Source organism: Kogia breviceps, chromosome 13, assembly GCF_026419965.1.
Source record: "Kogia breviceps isolate mKogBre1 chromosome 13, mKogBre1 haplotype 1, whole genome shotgun sequence".
NCBI lineage: Eukaryota > Metazoa > Chordata > Mammalia > Artiodactyla > Physeteridae > Kogia > Kogia breviceps.
Window position 1 is genome coordinate 28,961,510 of NC_081322.1, and position 23,265 is coordinate 28,984,774.

Genomic DNA, 23,265 nt, shown 5'->3' on the forward strand with positions numbered 1-23,265 from the left:
GCATCCTTAAAGTTTTCTTGTTGGAACCATACAGTTGGGTCTTGTTTTTAATCCATCCAGCCACTTATGTGCCTTTTGATTGGTGAATTCAATCCATTTACATGTAGAGTAATTATTAATATGTGAGGACTTATTAATACCACTTTATTAATTGCATTTTGGTTTTGTATTTCCATTATTTTTTCTTTCTGCCTGCATTTGTATATTGGTTATTTTCCATGGTGGTATGCTCTTTTTCCCCCTTTTTTGTCTTTTGTGGATCTCCTCCAGATTTTTGTTTTATTGTTACCAAGGGGGTTATGTGTAAAACATCTTACACATAAAAAAGTCCAATTCAGGCTGAAAGCAACTTATTTTTACTCCCTAATATGTCTACCATTTTGCTCCTCTCTTTATATTATTGATGTCACAATTTGCCTCTTTTTTGTTTTATGTTTATTAACAACTTATAGCAGCTATAGTTACTTTTCCTACTCTTTCATTTAGCCTTTATACTATAGTTGAATAGTTAACACACCATCCTACTACAGAGTTATAGTTTTCTAAGTTTGACTGTATATTTCTCAGTTTGGCCAGTGTATTGTGTAATTTTGTATGTTTTCATTTGGCTGATTAGCCTGTTTTCATTTCAGCTTGAACTCCTTTAAGCATTTCTTGCAAGGCAGATGTAGTCGTGGTGAACTCCCTTAGATTTTGTTTGTCTGGGAAAACCTTTACTTTACTTCTCATTCATATATGAAGGATAATTTTGCTAGATAAAGCATTCTTGGCTGACCATTTTTATCTTTCAGCTCTTCAGATATGTCATTCTGCAGTCCCCTGGCCTGAAGAGTTTCTGCAAAGAAATCTGCTGATAGCCTAATGGCAGTCCATTGTAGATTTAATTCTTTTTTTATTTTTTCCCTGCCTGCCTTTAAAGTCTCAGAGAATGTCTTTTTGCATTTAGATAATAGGATTGTCTATTAGCTTTGTAGACTTGTATATCCAAGTATTTCCTCAGATTTTGGAAGTTCTCAGCTATTATTTTTTAAAATTAACTCCCTGCCCTCCCCCTTCTCTGTCTGGAAGCCTGATTATTCTGATATTTGCCTTTTTGATGGATATTCATAGATCACGTAGGCTTTCTTTGCTCTTTTAAAATCTAAATTCCTTCTTCTGTCATTTCAAAATTCCTATCCTCCAAGTTACATTTTTTTTTTCTTCCATATAGTCAGGCCTGCTGCAGATTTTCTCTATTGCATAATACTTCAGGTCATTCATTCAATTTTCAGTTTCAGAATTTTGTTTGGTTCTTTATAATAATTTTAATAATTTCCTTCTGTTTAATAAAGAAAAAGAAATAATTTTATTCCTGATTTCATTGAATTGTCTTTCTGAGTTTTCTTGTAACTTGTTGAGTTCCTTCAGAACAGCTAATTTGAATTCTTTATTAGTTAGACCATATATTCTGCATCTTGTAGCTTGGTTGCTGGAAAATACTATTTTCTTTTTGTGATGCTGTATCTCCTTGGTTTTATTTATAGTTCTTGTGGATATGGTTTGATGCTGTCACATTTGAAGTAGTAGATACCTCCTTAACTCTGCTTGTGACCTCTGCATATGACATAGTATCTTTATAGTGTTGATATTTGAGTTTTTTCCCCTGTGAAGCTATATCTGCTCCAGTATACTTCTTATCCTCCTGTGGGCAGACTTTTAAGCTTTTATGTCTAATTGGCTTTTAACATTTCACCAGGTTGGCTGTTGGAAACCTCTTTTGTATCTCAGAATGTGGCCACTATAGCTTAGATTTGTGGTTTCTCACTTACTGTGAGAAACCATGGACTGTGGTGGCTTGTTTTCGTAGTGGGCTCCCTGTTTACCAGCACACATTTCCGGAGGTTCACTCTGCAGCGAGCACAAGGAGCCAGCAGCAAAATGGGAGGAGGTGTGGGTGATAGCACTGAGGTGTACTGAGAGTGCCCACAGACCTAGTTGAGCAATCTCAATGGGTGGTGTCCAACAGGCTCATGGCTGGAGTGCTATCCCCTTAATGCTATTCGAAATTCTTTCTCCTCTTTGCTATCATCCTCCCTTCCCTCAGTTGTGAAGCTCCCACCTTAGTACTCCAGGTGCTGGTGAAGAAAAGTGGGCTTCTCCAGCCATATCCTGCCCAGCTGGGGTAGCCTGTTACCCACTGCTTTCATTTTCCCATGAAGGAGAGGTTACCTCCACTGGATAAACCAGCCTTGTTTAGTGTTTCCTTGGGGGAGGGGCAGCACCAGTAAAGTTTCTCATAATTCTTTCTCTGTGACCAAATTCAAGTCCTTTTGTGAAGGCTGGACTATGCAAGTTTTTTTTCATGCATGAGTGCCTGCCAGGGATAGCACTCACTCAGTTTTTGCCAGATAGCAGCCAGTGGGGGTCTAAGCAGATTTGCTGGCCCTGCTGGTTTGGCAGCCCTTAGGAGAGGTTTGTCTGTTTCTTACTTGCTACACTGTTGGGGGAGATTCCTCACAGGTCCCTTGGAGTGAGGTGCTAGGTCCCAAAATACCCACAGAGGTGATTCATTTATGTACGGATATCTAATTTAAAAGGGGGATATAAAGGAGGACCGTCTTATGCCACCATGTTGCTGATGTCACTTCCTATTATACTTATCATTATTAGGCAGAGAATAATTTAACTATAAAAATAGTGAACACAAAACACTATTTTGGTCCATGGAACTATTATGCTGACCCTGGCATTTTTTTAATTGAAGAAGACAGTCAGTGAAGGCTATTTAAATTGCTATATGGTTGAATGTGCTTTGACTTCTTTAACATTCATATTTTTCCTTTGATATAAATGGCCTCATTTTTATTTTTATTTAATTGCTCTGTGAGGTAATGATACTTTTGTATCTCACAGTACAAGCTGGTTAATTATTTGCTTTACAATTAAAGTGTTACGTGTATAAATATTAGCGGTTTAACCTTTTTTTTCCTAGAAAAGAATGATGAAATTAAAATGAAGTATTAATGTTATATTTAAATTCCAACCATTATATTATAATGTGTCTGATAGCAGATAGAAGCCACTGATAGATATGTATCCTTTTCAAGTCTTTAAAGTATCACAGATGAGTACCTTTCTTTTTTTTAATAAAATTTTCAAAAAACATAGTGGGATGTTCAAAATAATGGCCCCAAAGATGTACACATTCTAATGCCCAGAATCTCTGAATATATTGTCTTACAAGGCAAAAGGAATTAAGGATGCAGATGCATAATTAAGGTTGCTAATCAGTTCACCTTGAGGTGGAACTAATCTAATCATTGGAGTCCCTAAAAGTAGAAGAGGGAAAAGAGAGTCAGAGATAGTGATCTTAAAAGGACTCAGCTTGCTCTGCCTGCTTTTGAAATGGGGTTAGAAAAGTCATGAGCCAAACAATGTGGGGTCTTCCACAAGCTCAGAACAGCAAGGAAACACCTTCTTCCTTGGAGCCTCTAGAAAGAATGTAGTTCAGTGCAACCCCTTGATATTAGCCTAGTGAGACCCATGTCAAATTCTGACCTGTAAAACTGTAAGATAAGAAATTTTCATTGTGTTAAGCCATTAAGTTTGTGTTAATTCGTGGTAGTAATAGAAAACTAATACACTTAGCAAAACATAATTCATTCTATGTCTTTAAAATTATCTTCCCTTTCCTTCAGTTTAGCACTAAATACTTACTGAGTTTTTACCATGTCCCAACCTTATGTTAGATTCTAGGGACAAGAAGAAGAAGTCACATATCTTGGACTTCCCTTTGTTTCCTTCATTGGTACTTCAAAAGCAGTAGATGGAAACTAATATTAGAATATTTTCTGAAGGTGGAAATTATCAGTTTTTACAAGGCCACAGTTATCTCTGTATCTCCTGTCTTTAGAATTTGTACATAAAAGTAGAAGAAATAGAACTTACAGTAAGCTGAATTAGATTTTTGACGTTTAAATTAACATCTAACACAATGTCATAAATTTTCCTTTTAGAGTAATTAAGTTTAAAATGCATATTTATAAATGCAGATTGGTGATAGTTTCATATTGCTATAGATAACTGAGTTTAGTTCTACTGATTACTTTATCTCTTGGGAGTGTGCTGGGTTTTTCTTGTTTTTACATATGCCTTGTAATTTTTTTCTTGAAAGCATGTTGTCTTTTGTAGGTCCATAGAGACTGTAGTATGTAGCTTTCATCTCTGGAAAATGGACATGCCTCTCTTTCTGCTAAGAATGTAATATAGGCATTTCTCACTTCATTTGTTAAGAAGACTGTACTGTCGCCTTTGACATGTTCTTCTACTTTTATCAAAAATCCAATGACTGTGTATATTTGTTTGGGTTTATTTCAGGACTCTATTCTGATCTGTTGATTTAATATGTCTATCCTTTCATCACTACCACCATGTCTTGATTGCTTTAGCTTCCTGAAGTCAGGTAGTATGATTCCTCTTTGTTCTCTTTCAAAATTGCATTGGCTATTTAATTCCTTTGCCTATCCATATCAACTAGTCCATATCCTTAAAATATCCTGGTGGAATTTAGAGTGGGATTGCCTTGAATGTATAGATCAATTTGAGGAAAGTTGACATTTTTAAAATAATAAAGTTACCACTGTTGAACAGTAACAAGTTAAATATTCCATTCCATAAATGTGATGTATTTTTCCATTTATACAGGACTTTAAATTTTTTTAACTACCTTTAGATTTTTATAATTTTCAGTGTACAGATTCTGTACATATATTTTTACATTTATTTTAAGTATTTTGGGGGAGGTGCTATTATAAATGGTACTGTTTCTTAAATTTTTATTTTTTTGCCCATCAAAAGTGTATAGAAATACTATATATTTATATCTATATTTTGTATCTTGTGATTTTGATAAACTCAACTTATTAACTCTAGGAGCATTTTTGTGGATTCTTTGTGTTTATAGACAATTGAATGCAAATAAAGACATGTTTTATCTTCCTTTCTAATCTGTATACCTTTGTTTCTTTTTCTTTCCTTATTGCACTGGTTTGGACTTCTGATGTTATGTGGATATAAGTGGTAAGAGAAGAGGATATACTTGACTTGATTTTGATCTTAGGGGAAAAGAAGTCTTTCTTCATTAAGTATTATATGAGTTCTAGGGTTTTTTTTTAATGTCATTTATCAAGTCAAAGAAGTTCACTTCTATTACTAGTGCTGAGAGTTTTACCATGCTGAGTTTTATCAAATGCTTTCTTTCTGTACCCATTGATAAGATCTTTAAAAATTTTGTTTTCAAATTCTTTTTATTCTGGTAAAATACACATAACGTAAAATTTACCATTTTAACCATATTTAAGTGTACAGTTCAGTGATATTAAATACATACACTGTAAATCATCACCCCCATCCATCTTCATAACTCATGTTCATAACTGAAACTTTACCTATTAAATGATAACTCCCTATTCCCCTCATCCCACCTTTGGCAACAATCGTTATACTTTCTGTCTCTATTATTTTGTATCTAAGCACCTCATATAAGTAGAATCATACAGTATTTATCTTTCTGTGACTGTTTTATTTCACTTAGCATCATATGGGTTCATCCATGTTGTAGCATATTGCAGAATTTCATTCTTTTTAAAGATTGAATAATATTCCATTGTATTTGGATACCACATTTTGCTTATATATTCATCTGTTGATGGACACTTGAGTTGCTCCCACATTTTAGGCATGTGAATAATGCTACTGTGAACATGTGTACAAATATAAATGTCTCTTCAATAACCAGACTTCAGCTTCAATTTTTTTAGTTATATACTTAGATTGGAATTACTAGATTATGTGGTAATCCTGTTTTTAATTTTTTGAGGAACTGCTCTACTGTGTTCCACAGCAACTGTACCTTTTTACATACCAAAAGTGCACAAGGATTTCAATCTTTCCACATCCTTGCCAACATTTGTTTTCTGGAATATATATATATTTTTAATAGGAGCGAGCCTTATGGGTTTGAGGTAGTATCTCATTATAATTTTGATTTGCATTTCCCTAATGATTAGTGATGTTGAACATCTTTTCATGTGCTCATTGGTCATTGAATATTTTCTTTGGGGAAATTTCTATTTAAGTCTTTTGCTCATTTTTAGTCTGGTGGTTTATTATTTTTATTGTTGAGTTTTAAGAGTTCTCTCTATACTCTGGATGTATTAATCCCTTGTCAGATAAATGATTTGCAAATATTTTCTCCCATCCTGTGGGTTGCATTTTCACTCTGTTGATAGTGTCTTTTGATGTACAAAATTTTTAAATCTTCATTAAGTCCAGTATATTTATTCTTTATTTTGTTACATGTGCTTTTGGTGTCATATCCTAATAATCATTACCAAGTCTGATGTCAGGAAGCTTTTCCCCTATGTTTTCTTCTAAGAATCTTATAGTTTTAGGTCTTACATTTAGATCTGTGGTCCATTTTGAGTTAATTTTTGTGTATGGTGTTAAATAAGGGTCCATCTTAATTCTTTTGCATGTGAACATCCAGTTTTCCCAGCACCGTTTGTTAAAAAGACCGTCCTTGCCCCATTGAATGGTCTTGGCATTTCTGTCAAAAAAGATTTGAACATATATGCAAGGGTATATTTCTGGTCTATTCTATTCCATTAGTCTATATGTTTGTCTTTATACCAGTACTACACTATGTTGATTACTGTTGCTTTGTAATAAGTTTTGAAATCAAGAGGTATGAATCCTCCAATTTTGTCCTTTTTCAAGATTATTTTGGCTCTTCAGGATCACATGAAATTCCATATGAATTTCAGGATGGGTTTTTCTATTTATGCAAAAAATGTCATTGAGATTTTGATAGGGATCACATTGAATCTGTAGATCACTTTGAATAGTTGTGACATTTTAACAAAATTATTTCTTTCAATCCATGAACATGGGACATGCTTGCATTTTTCGTGCTGTCTTTAATTTCTTTTAGCAATGTTTTGTTAGTTTTCATTGTACAAGTCTTTCGCCTCCTTTAGTTACTTCATAAGTATATTTTCCTTTTTGATGCTATTGTGTTTGAATTGTTTTTGAAATTTCTTTTCAGATTGTTTGTTGTTATTGTATAGAAATGAAACTAATTTCTGTGTGTTAATTTTGTATTCTGCAATTATGATTAATTCACGTATTCTAATTATTTTGTGTATGTGGGATCTTTAGAGTTTTCTACATATAAGATCATGTCATCTGAAAACAGAGAAAATTTTACTTCTTTCTTTCCAATTTGGATGCCTTTTATTTCTTTTTTTTCCTAATTGCTGTCTAGACTTCCAGTACTGTGTTAAATGGAAGTTGTGAAAGTAGACATCCTTGTCTTGTTCTTGATCTTAGAGGAAAAGCTTTTAGTCTTTCACTGTTGAGTATGCTGTTCACTGTAGCTGTTTCATCTAAAGCTTTTGTTATGTTGTGGTATTTTTTTTTCTATTCCTAGTTCTTGAGTGCTTTTAGGAAAGACTGTTGAATTTTGTCAGATGCTTTTTCTGCATCAATTGAGATGACCATTTATTTATTTTTCCCTTCATTCTGTTAATGTGGTATATTACATTGATCAATTTCCATCTGTTGTATCATCCTAACCATTCCAGGAATAAACCCTACTTAGTCATGATGTGTGACCCTTTTAGTATGCTGCTAAGTTCAATTTGTTAATATTTTTTTGAGGAGTTTTGCATCAGTATTCATAAAGGATAGTAGTTTGTAGTTTTCTTGTGTCTTTGTCTGGCTTTGGTATTAAGGTAATGCTGACCTTATAGAATGAGTTGGGAAATAGTCTCTCCTCTTTGGATTTTGGAACAGTTTGAAAAGGATTGCTGCAGTTCTTCTTTAAATATTTGGTAGAATTCACCCATGAAGCCATCCGGTCTAGGGCTTTTTTTACGGTCAGGAGATGTTTGTTTATTGATTCAGTTTCCTTAATAGTGATAAGTCTATTCACATTGTTTATTTCTTCATAATTCAGTCTGGGTAGGTTTGGGGCTTCTAGGAATTTGTCCATTTCATCTAGGCTATCAAATTTGCTGGTGTAAAATTGTTCCTAGTACTCTTTAGTTATCATTTGCTTCTGTAGAATCAGTAGTAATATTCTCACTTTCATCTTTGATTTTAGTAATTTGTATCTTCTCTCTTTTCCTCTTAGTTCATCCAGCTAAAGGTTTGTTGATTTTGTGATCTCTTCCAAAAAACAAATTTTGGTTTCATTGATTTTCTCTATTGTTTTTCTGTTTTGTGTTCCATTTATATCTGAGCTAATCTTTTATTATCTCCTTCTTCTGCTAGCTTTAGAATGTTTGTTCTTTTTCTAGTTCAAGTTGTAAAGTTGTTTATTTGAGATTTTCCTTGTTTGTTAAATGTAAACATTTACAGCTATTTGTTTACCTTTTAGCATCACTTTGGCCACATCCCATAAGTTTTGGTATGTCCTGTTTTTGTTTTATTCATCTCTTAAGTGTTTTCCAATTTCCCTTGTGATTTTCTTCTTTGATCCATTGACTGTTTAATCTTTAGTGTTTAATATAGTTACTTATATAGATTGATTTTCAAATGTTGAATCTCATTTTTTATTCCTAGAATAAACCCCATTTGGTGATGATTTATTATCCTGCTTCTATATTGCTAAATCCTGTTTGCTTATCTTTTTAAAGGATTTTGTGTCCTTTTTCATATGAGATGTTTGTCTGTGGTTTTTCTTTTCTTGATGTCTTTGTCTTTTGTCATTAGAGTAGGTTATGACCTCATAAAATTAGTCAAGAAGTCTTCCCTCTTTCATTCTCTGGAAGAGATTGAGTAGAGTTGGTTTTTTTTTTTTTTTTTTCTTACCTATTTGATAGAATTCACCTGCGAAATCCTCTTGGGCTGGTGATTTCATTATTTTTTTAACTACAAAATTTCATTAATAGACATAGGACTATTCATGTTATCTATTTATTATAGAGTGAGTTTGGGTACTTTTATGTTTGAAAGAACTGGTCCGTTTCATCTAATTTGTTAGTTTTTTGGGCAAAGGGCTGTGTGTATTATTTTTCTTATGCTTTTAAAGTATATGGCATCTATATAGATGTTGCCAAAAGATTTCTGCTTCTTTTCTCCTTTTTTTCCTGTCAATATTTACAGAGTTTGATTATTGTTGACTCTTTCAGTGAACCAACTTTTGGTTTCGTTGATTCTCTGGAAAAAGAATGTGTGTTCTGCTGCTGTTGAATGGGCTATCTTATAAATGTCAGTTAGTTCAAGTTCTTGATAGTGTTGTTCAGATCTTCTTTATCCTTTCTGATTTTCTGCTTGTTTTATCAGTTACTGATAAAGCAGTTTTGAAGTCTCCAAGTAGAATTGTGGATTCATCTATTTCTCCTTTCAGGTTTGTCAGTTTTTGCTTCATATATTTTGAAGGTCTTTTTTTTAAGTACATAAACATTTAGGACTGTTATATCTTTGGGGATAACTGAGTCCTTTGTTATGAAATAATCCCTCTTTATTGCTGGTAATATTCTTTGTTTTGAAGTCTATGTTGTCTCACATTGCTATAACAACTCCAGCTCTCTTTGATTAATGTTTGCCTCATATATCCTTTTACCTTTAACTTATCTTTGTCTTTATACCTAAAGTGGTTTTCTTGGACACAACATATGGTTAGGTCTTGCCTTTTTAAAATCCAATCTGAAAATTCTGTCTTTAAATCAGTATGATTAGATTGTTTGCACCTAATGTGATTTATTTATATAGTTGGATTGATTGAAATCTACTATCTTTTCAGTCCCTTCCTTTTTTTTTTTTTTTTGCGGTATGCGGGCCTCTCACTCCTGTGGCCTCTCCCGTTGTGGAGCACAGGCTCCGGACGCGCAGGCTCAGTGGCCATGGCTCATGGGCCTAGCTGCTCCACGGCATGTGGGATCTTCCTGGACCGGGGCATGAACCTGTGTCCCCTGCATTGGCAGGCGGACTCTCAACCACTGCGCCACCAGGGAAACCCTCTTTTTTATTTTTGATGAAAGTTCATAATAATGCAACTGACAAGGAAATTTAGTTATTTCTGAGATATACATTTTAAAGTAATAACTAGAATTATGGTTTATAACAATATACCAGGACATATAAGATTTTTAGGTCATACTTTTTATGATTACGTTTAGTGTCTACTATTTGTTTAGTATTTAATTTTTTTCTTTTTTAGTTGATAACCTAAGGTTTACAAAATATACCTTTATGTGTAATGAGTCTACTTGCAAATAATACATGCTTCATATGTAGTATAAGGACCTCACCAGAGTATATTCCCAGTTTTTCTTTCCCATACTTTTTGCTAACGTTGTCATAATTCTTCTATTAGAAGAGACCCTATACACTACTCCTATTATAGACCAGAGTTTGGCAAACATTTTCTTTGAAGGACCAGGTAACAATAAATATTTTTGATTTTTATGTACCACATTGTTTTTGCGACCACTCAGTTCTGCCACTGTAGTGTAAAGGTAGCTATAAACAAAGTGTAAACAAAGGTTCAGAACACTTGTCTTGCAGAGGTCAAGATTTGCTTCATGGGCGATGTGTTGCTGACCACATCTTCAAACATTTGGTCATCTTATAAAGCAATTAAAAGTAAAAGAAGAAAAAAGTGTTTATTTTACCTTCATTTATTACATTTCCAATGTTCCTCATTTTTTAGAGTAAATCTGAGTGGATGTTTGGTATCACATTCATTCTCCCTCAAAAATTTCCTTTACCATTTCTTGTAGTACTGATCTGCTTGCAATGAAGTTTTTTACATTTTGTTTGTATCTTTTATCTGAATGATACTTCATCTGCTACAGAATTCTCAATGGGCAGATTTGGGGATATTTTATTTGTTTTCTTTTGGAACTTTAAAAATATTATGCCATTGTCTTCTGTCTTTCATGGTTTCTGATGAGAAGTATGCTGTAATTTTTTTATTTTTTTTTAATTTTTTTTAACATCTTTATTTGAGTATAACTGTTTTACAATAGTGTGTTAGTTTCTCCTTTACAACAAAGTGAATCAGTTATACATATACATATGTTCCCATAACTCTTCCCTCTTTTGTCACCCTCCCTCCCACCCTCCCTATCCCACCCCTCTAGGTGGTCACAAAGCACAGAGGTGAACTCCCTGTGCTATGCTGCAGCTTCCCACTAGCTATCTAATTTACATTAGGTAGTGTGTATAAGTCCCTGCCACTCTCTCACATCGTCACAGCTTACCCTTCCCCCTCCCCATATCCTCAAGTCCATGCTCTAGTAGGTCTGTGTTTTATTCCCATCCTACCACTAATCTCTTCATGACATTTTTTTTTTTTTTTTTTTAGATTCCATATATATGTGTTAGCATACGGTATTTGTTTTTATCCTTTTGACTTACTTCACTCTGTATGACAGATTCCAGGTCTATCCACCTCATTACAAATAACTCAGTTTCATTTCTTTTTATGGCTGAGTAATATTCCATTGTATATATGTGCCACATCTTCCTTATCCATTCATCTGTTGATGGACACTTAGGTTGCTTCCATGTCCCGGCTATCGTAAATAGAGCTGCAATAAACATTTTGGTACATGACTCTTTTTGGATTATGGTTTTCTCAGGGTATATGCCCAGTAGTGGGATTGCTGGGTCATATGGTAGTTCTATTTGTAGTTTTTTAAGGAACCTCCATACTGTTCTCCATAGTGGCTGTATCATTTTACATTCCCACCAGCAGTGCAAGAGTGTTCCCTTTTCTCCACACCCTCTCCAGCATTTATTGTTTCTAGAGTTTTTGATGATGGCCATTCTGGTCGGTGTGAGATGATATCTCATTGTAGTTTTGATTTGCATTTCTCTAATGATTAATGATGTTGAGCATTCTTTCATGTGTTTGTTGGCTATCTGTATATCTTCTTTGGAGAAATGTCTATTTAGTTCTTCTGCCCATTTTTGGATTGGGCTGTTTGTTTTTTTGTTATTGAGCTGCATGAGTTGCTTATAAATTTTGGATATTAATCCTTTGTCAGTTGCTTCATTTGCAAATATTTTCTCCCATTCTGAGGGTTGTCTTTTGGTCTTGTTTATGGTATCCTTTGCTGTGCAAAAGCTTTTAAGTTTCATTAGATCCCATTTGTTTATTTGTGTTTTTATTTCCATTTCTCTAGGAGATGGGTCAAAAAGGATCTTGCTGTGATTGATGTCATAGAGTGTTCTGCCTATGTTTTCCTCTAAGAGTTTGATAGTGTCTGGCCTTACATTTAGGTCTTTAACCCATTTTGAGTTTATTTTTGTGTATGGTGTTAGGGAGTGTTCTAATTTCATACTTTTACAGGTAGCTGTCCAGTTTTCCCAGCACCACTTATTGAAGAGGCTGTCTTTTCTCCACTGTATATTCTTGCCTCCTTTATCAAAGATAAGGTCACCATATATGTGTGGGTTTATCTCTGGGCTTTCTATCCTGTTCCATTGATCTATATTTCTGTTTTTTGTGCCAGTACCATACTATCTTGATTACTGTGGCCTTGTAGTATAGTCTGAAGTCAGGGAGCCTGATTCCTCCAGCTCCATTTTTCGTTCTCAAGATTGCTTTGGCTATTCAGGGTCTTTTGTGTTTCCATACAAATTGTGAAATTTTTTGTTCTAGTTCTGTAAAAAATGCCAGTGGTAATTTGATAGGGATTGCATTGAATCTGTAGATTGCTTTGGGTAATACAGTCATTTTCACAATGTTGATTCTTCCAATCCAAGAACATGGTATATTTCTCCACCTATTTGTATCATCTTAAATTTCTTTCGTCAGTGTCTTATAGTTTTCTGCATACAAGTCTTTTGTCTCCTTAGGTAGGTTTATTCTTAGATATTTTATTCTTTTTGTTGCAATGGTAAATGGGAGTGTTTTCTTAATTTCATTCTCAGATTTTTCATCATTAGTGTATATGAATGCCAGAGATTTCTGTGCATTAACTTTGTATCCTGGTACTTTACGAAATTCATTGATTAGTTCTAGTAGTTTTCTGGTAGCATCCTTAGTATTCTCTATGTATAGTAGCATGTCATCTGCAAACAATGACAGCTTTACTTCTTCTTTTCCTATTTGGATTCCTTTTATTTCTTTATTTTCTCTAATTGCTGTGGCTAGAACTTCCAAAACTAGGTTGAATAAGTGGTGAGAGTGGGCAACCTTGTCTTGTTCCTGACCTTAGTGGAAATGGTTTCAGTTTTTCACCATTGAGAATAATGCTGGCTGTGGGTTTGTCATATATTGCCTTTATTATATTGAGGAAAGTTCCCTCTATGCCTACTTTCTGCAGGGTTTTTGTCATAAATGGGTGTTGAATTTTGTCAAAAGCTTTCTCTGCATCTATTGAGATGATCATATGGTTTTTCTCCTTCAGTTTGTTGATATGGTGTATCACGTTGATTGATTTGCGTATATTGAAGAATCCTTGCATTCCTGGAATAAACCCCACTTGATCATGGTGTATGATCCTTTTAATGTTCTGTTGGATTCTGTTTGCTAGTATTTTGTTGAGGATTTTTGCATCTATGTTCATCAGTGATATTGGCCTATAGTTTTCTTTCTTTGTGACGTCTTTGTCTGGTTTTGGTATCAGGGTGATGGTGGCCTCATAGAATGAGTTTGGGAGTGTTCCTCCCTCTGCTATCTTTTGGAAGAGTTTGAGAAGGATAGGTGTTAGCTCTTCTCTAAATGTTTGATAGAATTCGCCTGTGAAGCCATCTGGTCCTGGGCTTTTGTTTGTTGGAAGATTTTTAATCACAGTTTCAATTTCAGTGCTTGTGATTGGTCTGTTCATATTTTCTATTTCTTCCTGGTTCAGTCTTGGCAGGTTGTGCATATCTAAGATTTTGTCCATTTCTTCCAGGTTGTCCATTTTATTGCCATACAGTTGCTTGTAGTAATCTCTAATAATCTTTTGTATTTCTGCAGAGTCAGTTGTTACATCTCCTTTTTCATTTCTAATTTTATTGATTTGAGTCTTCTCCCTTTTTTTCTTGATGAGTCTGGCTAATGGTTTATCAATTTTATTTATCTTCTCAAAGAACCAGCTTTTACTTTTATTGATCTTTGCTATTGTTTCGTTCATTTCTTTTTCATTAATTTCTGATCTGATCTTTATGATTTCTTTCCTTCTGCTAAATTTGGGGTTTTTTTGTTCTTCCTTCTCTAATTGCTTTAGGTGCAAAGTTAAGTTGTTTATTCGAGATGCTTCCTGTTTCTTAAGGTATGATTGTATTGCTATAAGCTTCCCTCTTAGAACTGCTTTTGCTGTATCCCATAGGTTTTGGGTCGTTGTGTCTCCATTGTCATTTGTTTCTAAGTACTTTTTGATTTCCTCTTTGATTTCTTCAGTGATCACTTCGTTATTAAGTAGTGTATTGTTTAGCCTCCATGTGTTTGTATTTTTTACAGATCTTTTCCTGTAATTGATATCTAGTCTCATAGCGTTGTGGTCAGAAAAGATACTTGATACGATTTCAATTTTCTTAAATTTGCCAAGGCTAGATTTGTGACCCAAGATATGATCTATCCTGGAGAATGTTCCATGGGCACTTGAGAAAAATGTGTATTCTGTTGTTTTTGGATGGAATGTCCTATAAATATCAAGTAAGTCCATCTTGTATAATGTATCATTTAATGCTTGTGTTTCCTTATTTATTTTCGTTTTGGATGATCTGTCCATTGGTGACAGTGGGGTGTTAAAGTCCCCTATTATGATTGTGTTACTGTCGATTTCCCCTTTTATGGCTGTTAGTATTTGCCTTATGTATTGAGGTGCTCCTATGTTGGGTGCATAAATATTTACAATTGTTATATCTTCTTCATGGATCGATCCCTTGATCATTATGTAGTGTCCTTCTTTGTCTCTTGTAATAGTTTTTATTTTAAAATCTATTTTGTCTGATATGAGAATTGCTACTCCAGCTTTCTTCTGATTTCCATTTGCATGGAATATCTTTTTCCATCCCCTCACTTTCAGCCTGTAAGTGTCCCTAGGTCTGAAGTGGGTCTCTTGTAGACAGCATATATATGGTTGTTGTTTTTGTATCCATTCAGCCAGTCTGTGTCTTTTCGTGGGAGCATTTAATCCATTTACATTTAAGGTAATTATTGATATGTACGTTCCTATTACCATTTACTTAATTTTTTCGGGTTGTTCTTGTAGGTCTTTTCTTTCTCTTATGTTTCTTGCTTAGAGAAGTTCCTTTAGCATTTGTTGTAAAGCTGGTTTGCTGGTGCTGTACTCTCTCAGCTTTTGCTTGTCTGTAAAGGTTTTAATTTCTCCATCAAATCTGAATGAGATCCTTGCTGGGTAGAGTAATCTTGGTTGTAGGTTTTTTTCCTTCATCACTTTAAATATGTCCTGCCACTCCCTTCTGGCTTGTAGAGTTTCTGCTGAAAGATCAGATGTTAGCCTTATGGGGATTCCCTTGTGTGTTATTTGTTGTTTTTCCCTTGCTGCTTTTACAATGTTTTCTTTGTATTTAATTTTTGACAGTTTGATTATTATGTGTCTCGGCGTGTTTATCCTTGGGTTTATCCTGTATGGGACTCTCTGTGCTTCCTGGACTTGGTTGACTATTTCCTTTCCTATATTAGGGAAGTTTTCAACTATAATCTCTTCAAATATTTTCTCAGTCCCTTTCTTTTTCTCTTCTTCTTCTGGGACCCCTATGATTCGAATGTTGGTGCATTTAATGTTGTCCCAGAGATCTCTGAGACTGTCCTCAGTTCTTTTCATTCTTTTTTCTTTCTTCTGCTCTGCAGTAGTTATTTCCACTATTTTATCTTCCAGGTCACTTATCCGTCCTTCTGCCTCAGTTATTCTGCTACTGATCCCGTCTAGAGTATTTTTCATTTCATTTATTGTGTTGCTCATCATTACTTGCTTCCTCTTTATTTCTTCTAGGTCCTTGTTAACTGTTTCTTGCAATTTGTCTATTCTATTTCTAAGATTTTGCATCATCTTCACCATCATTATTCTAAATTCTCTTTCAGGTAGATTGGCTATTACCTCTTCATTTGTTAGGTCTGGTGTGTTTTTAGCTTGTTCCTTCATCTGCTGTGTGTTTTTCTGTCTTCTCATTTTGCTTATCTTACTGTGTTTGGGGTCTCCCTTTTGCAGGCTGCAGGTTCGTATTTCTATCTATTTTTGGTGGCTGTCCCCAGTGGCTGAGGTTGGTTCAGTGGGTTGAGCAGGTTTCCTGGTTGGGGGGACCAGTGCCCCTGTTCTGGTGGATGAGGCTGGATCCCGTCTCCCTGGTGGGCAGGTCCACGTCTGGGGGTGTGTATGGGGATGTCGGTAGCCTTACTGTGATTCTAGGCAACCTCTCTGCTAATGGATGGGGCTGTAGACCTGTCTCGCTCTTTGTTGGGTATAGGGTGCCCAGCCCTGTTCATTGCTGGTCCTTGAGTGAAGCTGGGTCTTGGTGTTGAGATGGAGATCTCTGGGAGATTTTCGCCGTTTGATATTACGTGCAGCTGAGAGGTCTCTTGTGGACCAGTGTCCTGAGGTTAGTTCTCCCACCTCAGAGACACAGCCTTGACACCTGGCTGGAGTGCCAAGAGCCTTTAATCCACACGGCTCAAAACAAAAGGGAGAAAAAAATAGAAAGTCAAGAAAGGAAGGAAGAAAGGAGGAAGGGAGGGAAGGAAAGAAGAAAGGAAGGGAGGAAGGAAGGGAGGAAGGAAGGAGGGAATAAAGAAAGGAAGGGAGAGAGGAAGAAAGGAGGGAATAAAGAAAGGAAGGGAGGGAGGAAGAAACGAAGGGAGGGAGGAAGAAAGGAAGGGAGGAAGGAAGGAGGGAATAAAGAAAGGAAGGGAGGGAGGAAGAAAGGAAGGGAGGAAGGAAGGAGGGAATAAAGGAAGGAAGGGAGGAAGGAAGGAAGGAGGGAAATAGGAAAGAAAGGAGGGAAAAAAGGAAGAAAGGGGAGAAGACAAAATAAAGTAGGGTAAAATACAGTTATTAAAATAACAAAATAATTATTAAGAAAAATTTCTATTAAAGAAAAAAAAAAAAAGAAAAAAAAAAGGTCGGTCTAACCCCAGGACAAATGGTGAAAACAAAGCTACACAGACAAAATCTCACACAACAGCACCCACATACACACTCACAAAAAGAAAAAAGGGGAAAATAATAGTATATCTTGCTCCCAAAGTCCACTCCCTCAACCTGGGATATTTCGCTGTCTCTTCAGGTTTTCCACAGCTGCAGGGCACTTCAAGCTGACTGTGGAGCTTTAACCCGCTGTTTCTGAGGCTGCTGGGAGGGACCTCCCCCTCTCTTTGTTCGCACAGCTCCTGGGGCTCAGCCCTGGACCTGGCCCCGCCTCTGCGCACAGGTGGTCCGAGGGCGTCTGCCCTTCGCTCAGAGAGGGCGGGGTCAAAGGAGCAGTGTTAACAGAGCAGCTGACTCATGGTCTCTGGCTCACTCAGGCGGTGGGGGGTGGGGCGAGTCCGTGGCGCAGAGGCCAGCGTGACGCTGCACCGGCCCAAGGCGCGTCACGCGTTTTCCCGGGGAAGCAGTCCCAGGATCCCGGGACCCCGGCAGTGGCGGGCTGCACAAGCTCTCTGGAGGGGCGGTGTGGAGAGTGACCTGCGCTTGCACACAGGCCTCTTGGTGGCGGCAGTAGCAACCCTAGCGTCCCACACCCGTCTCTGTTTTCTGTGCCGACAGCCGTGGCTGGAGCCCATTTCTGGAGCTCCTCTACGTGGTGCTCTTAATCCCCTCACCTCACGCCCGAGGAATCAAAGAGGCAAGAAAAAGTCTCTTGTCTCTTCGGCAGCTCCGCGCCCATTTCTGGAGCTCCTTTAAGCGGCACGCTTAAACCCCTCTCCTCGCGCAGCAGGAGGTAAAGAGGGAAGAAAAGGTCTCTTGCCTCTTTGGCAGCTCCAGAGTTCTCCCGAACTCCCTCCCGGCCAGCCGTGGTGCGCTAACCCCTTCAGGCTGTTTTCACTCTGCCAACTCCAGACCTTTCCCTGTGATCCGCCCGAGGCTCAGTTCCCAGCCCCGCCCGCCGCGGCAGGTGAGCAGACAAGCCTCTCAGGCTGGTGAGTGCTGGTCGGCACCGATCCTCCGTGCGGGAATCTCTCCGCTTTGCCTTCCGCACCCTGTTGCTGCGCTCTCCTCCCTCCGCGGCTCTGAAGCTTCCCCCTCCGCCACCTGCAGTCTCCGCCCGCGAAGGGGCTTCTAAGTGTGTGGGAACCTTTCCTCCTTTACGGCTCCCTCCCACTGGTGCAGGTCCCGTCCCTATTCTTTTGTCTCTGTTTATTCTTTTTTCTCTTGCCCTACCCAGGTACGTGGGGAGTTTCTTGCCTTTTGGGAGGTCTGAGGTCTTCTGCCAGCGTTCGGTGGGTGTTCTGTAGGAGAAGTTCCACGTGTAGATGTATTTCTGATGTATCTGTGAGGAGGAAGGTGATCCCCGCGTCTTACTCTTCCGCCACCTTCTCGCTCCCCCCCATACTGTAATTTTTAAACATCTTTTTATATCTTAATTTTCCTGTATCGTAATTTTCCTGTATGTATCTGTCTTTTTTCTCTGACTTTCTATGCAATGATTTTTCTTGGTTTTTGATTTTTAGCAGTTTTAATATATCTTTAGTTGTTTTTTGGTATTTAGCCTTCTCCATGTTCTCTGAGCTTCTTGCTTTGTGTCATTAACTTTGCAAAATTCTTAGCTTTTATTTCTCTATATATACCTTTTGCTTCTGAGCTTTCAATTACATTTGTGTTAGAACTTTGATATTTATCTCAGAGGTGTTGGATGCATTGTTTATTGTTTTTTGCCCCCATTTTTTCTAATTACATTTCTGTTATGATAATTTCTTGTGACATGCTTAATTACCTGACTCTTTCCTCAGCTCTGCTGTGTCTGTTCATGAGTCTGTTGAAGGCATTCTTCATCTCTTTTAATTTTTTTTCATTTCCAGCATTTCTCTTTGATTCTTTTAGTTTTCATCTCTCTGCTAATATTTTCCACCTGACCTTACATGTTGACTATCTTTCCCATTAGATCTTTTAACATTTAATCATAATAGGAATTTTAAATTCCTTGTTTAGTGATTTCAACATCTATTTCAGATCAGTCTGGCTCTATTGATTGCTTTGAATGTGCATTATTTTTCTTGCTTTTTTATATGTCTTATAATTTTTCTTGAAATTGTCATCCTGCGTAATTGTGTTTATGCCTGGCAATGGGCTTTCTTTCTTTCTATTCAATCTTTAGTTTGAAAGAATGTTTGAAAGAAGCACTAAGTTCCCTATATATAAAAGAAGCTATCACAAGCTCTGTTGAGGTAAACATAAACAAATTTACTTACTGTTTTACTGTCTTCTTGTTATTAAATGTTTTTTGTAATCACTTTTTGGGGAAGGTCTTACTCTTCATAATTCATTCTCTCATATATACTTCTTAAAACAGCCTTTTAGGTTATGAACTGAATTTATTCCCATTTTACAAATGTGAAAACTTAAGTAGACAAACTTACCTAAAGTTAAATATCTATCAAATGGCAGAATTGAGACTGGATTCTCCAGGTCTGTCTGATTTCCTACCTGTGTTTTTAACTGTTACCCTGTTTAGAAGCATTTAGCTTAACAAAAATATTGTTGGGTATCATTTATATTGAGGATCCTGTGGTAAGTGCTGTGGAGGGAGGATGTGATCATTATGAAGTGGTCTGCATTTAATATGCTAATATTTTAAGAATGGACTTTAAAGAGTATCCCTTTTCCCTTAGTAATTGGAGTGGTAGAAATACACAGTAATAGATTTTATTTATAAATGATACTTGATTGACATATTTTAGAGAAACCTTTTGGGTTACTGTGAAGGATTCATTAATATTTAAATGGGCCAGTTCTCCTCAGGAGTAGGACCATCATTGGCTTGGTTCCCAGGCCATTACTTATTCAAAGTTCATGAGTGACACAGCCCAAAAGACACGGTACAAAGATAAATAGGATTGTAGAGCACAATATGGGGGTATAATTCAACATGTAGAAGTGATAATTGAGTGTAACACAATAAGAGGGTAAGGAAGAATAGGGAACATTCTCCCCAAGCCTTAGAGTATACCTTCAGCAAGGATAGGGAGGAAGAAAAAATCATTGGATAAGAACAAGTTGATAAGGTGTTTAGAGAATCAGAATACTGGCAATGCTGTACAATAGAACTTTTCTGTGATAATGAAAATATTCTATATCTGTGCTTGCCAATACAGTAGAAAATATTACCAACCTTAAATTCCCTTTCAAGCTAGAGGACTTCCCAAACACTGTCCACCTGGGATTTAATCCACTGATTTTGAGGGCTGGTTTACTTCTAATTATGCTTAGGGCAGACTGACTTCCTTTCCCAGTTACTTCTCTGACTTCACATTTTCACTTTTATTTTAGAAAGGTAATTCTTTACTTTTCAGCTCTTTGGCTTTTGGAAGTTTTTTGTTCCCATATCTTATTTTTTTAAATTAATTAATTAATTAATTTATTTATTTTGTGGTACGCAGGCCTCTCACTGTTGTGGCTTCTCCCATTGTGGAGCGCAGGCTCAATGGCCATGGCTCACAGGCCCAGCCGCTCCATGGCATGTGGGATCTTCCCAGACCGGGGCACAAACCCACGTCCCCTGCATTGGCAGGTGGACTCTCAACCACTGCGCCACCAGGGAAGCCCCCCCATATCTTATTTAATAATTTGTTTTTGTTGGGAATGTTGGTCTAAGTAACCTAATCTACTATTAGAAACAGGAATCTTGTATTTAATTTCATTGAAGCATGCCGTGTTCATAATTTTCCTGAGCTCTGTGGCATAATCTTTCTTTTGTATGTTTCTCCTTTATAATGTTTTCCCATGTTCTTTTCCACCATGTTTTTGCAGGATTTTTTCATAGGTCCCATGTTGAGATAATCTTTATTGTCACTTTTCATTGGTGATGTTCTTCTTATAAGCTGGAGAAGTAGGCAGCTTGAATGTTTGGTCAGTTGTCTTCAGACACTTTTCTCATTAACATTGTTTTTCCATGACTGCTTTCTTAAGTAGCCAAAATCTCCCCTGAAGCCCCATATATTATGGATTCTTTCTTCTATCTCTCTGTGTTCTTGTTGTTATTTTTATTTTCAGATTGTATAGGGGACAGATATCTTTTTTTTTTTTTTCTGTTAACTTAACCTAGAAGTTCTGTTTTGTCTTTAGATGGGACTGCTGTTTGTACACGACATAGTTAACACAAATTTAAGTCTTAAAATTTAGTTCTCTGCCAGTTTCTAACCTTGCCTTCCTTTTCTGTATTTCCACATGCTTGTCTTCTGATAACGTTGCATTTTCCTCCTTGTCTGAAAGAGTCTGTTAAATGATTTAGAAATTAGTACCATACTTTTAGTGGCCTCTTGCTTCTTTATATATGTAATGAGGCTTTGGATTAGTTGATTTCAAAGATATCCCTCTCCAGTTAGTAATTTCTTTGCAGGCTTACTGTTTCTAAAACCTTCTTTTTGTAGTTTATCAGTTCAAAAGTAAGTAGCTACTACAGGGATAAACTGTAATTAAAAAAAATTTCTTGAATCTTCTATTAAGTGATATTGATCCACACAAAAATCTGCACATAAATGTTTATAGCAGCTTTATTTATAATTACCAAAAATTGTAAGAAACCAAGATGTCTTCAATAGGTAAGTGGACAGACTGTGGCACACTGATACAATGGAACATTATTCAGCAATAAAAAGAATGAGTTGTCAAGTCTTAAAAAGAATGAAAGAATAAAAAATGAAGTCTTAAAAGTCAAAAAATCAAGTCTTAAAAGAATGAAACTTAAATGCATATTTCAGAGTATAAGAAATGTCTGAAAATGTTACTTTATGATTCCACCTACATAGCATTCTGGAAAAGGCAAAGTATATAGAGATAGTAAAAGGATGAGTTATTTTCTGGGGGACTGAGGAAGGAGAAGGAGGAGGGATTAATAAGTGGAGTGCAAAGGGTTTTGAGGGCTGTAAAACTACTCTGTGTGTTACTGTAATAGTTGGTTCATGACACCATACATTTGTCAAAAGCCATAGAACTGTACAATACAAAGAGGGAACCCTAATGTAAACTCTGGACTTTAGTTAATGATATACCTACATTGGTTCATCAGTTGTAACAAATTTACCACACTAATGTAAGATGTTAATACTAACAGAAACTGTGTGGCATGGGGGGATGGTGAGTAGGAGAGAAGATAGAAACTCTACTTTCTGTACAATTTTTTCTGTAAATCTAAAACATTCTAGAAAGTAAAATCTAATTAATTAAAATATACCAATGCCTGATAAAAAGTTTAAAGTATTGAGTATACAAAGTAATCAAGTAATCATAAGTGGTATCTAAGTAACGTAACAAAACTTTTTTGAGAATATGTTTCTTTTTATTGTTAACAATTTGGTCCTTATTCTGCCATATATTTGTTTTTTTTTACAATACCTGTATTTTTTACCAATACCTTTATTTTTTTAACAATACCTCATTCCTGTTCCTGTGTTTATTTTTCTTTTCTTTTTGGTTGTTTCTATTAGGTGTACTAGCCCTATCTTGGTACCCACCTGACTCAAATGATGAGAATGGAGAACCTACTGATAACTTGGTACCAACTATTTTGGATAAAGCTCATAAATATAATCTGAAGGTATTTTATTTAATTTATTTTATTGAGATGTAATTGACATATAACATTAGATTAGTTTGTGTTCAACATAATGATTTGATATATGTATATATTGTGAAATGATTATCACAGTTAGTCTAGTTAACTTCCATCACCACACATAATTACAATTTTTTTCCTGTGATGAGAATTTTTAAGTTCTATTCTTTTAGCATCTTTTAAATATATGATAGAGTATTATTAACAGTAGTTATCAAGCTGTACTTTACATCCTGGAGGCTTACTTATTTTATAACTGGAAGTTTGTGCCTTTTAACTATCTTCACCCACTTCACCAACCCCTGTCTCAGGCAACTACAGATCTGTTCTCTGTATCTATGAATTGGTTGTTTTATGTTTAACTTTTTGTGGGGGCTTTTTGTTGTTGCTTTGTTTTGTTTTTGATTCCATATATAAGTGAGATCATATGGTATTTGTCTTTCTCTGACAGACTTATTTCACTTAGCATAATGCCCTCAAGGTCTGTTCATGTTGTCATGAGTGGCAGCATTTCCTGTTTTTTGTTTTGTTTTGTTTTTTGGCTGAGTAATA

The 23,265-nt window shown here is 36.1% G+C and overlaps 1 protein-coding gene across 1 annotated transcript in view; it reads left to right on the forward strand.

The window, feature by feature from the left end:
- The window catches only part of MANEA (mannosidase endo-alpha), an 81,233-nt gene that overhangs the window by 18,227 nt on the left and 39,741 nt on the right, over positions 1-23,265 (forward strand). The window contains exon 3 of the mRNA XM_059083268.2: positions 22,586-22,695. Within this exon, the coding sequence (XP_058939251.1) occupies positions 22,586-22,695 (110 nt within the window). The remainder of the gene's footprint in view (positions 1-22,585; positions 22,696-23,265) is intronic.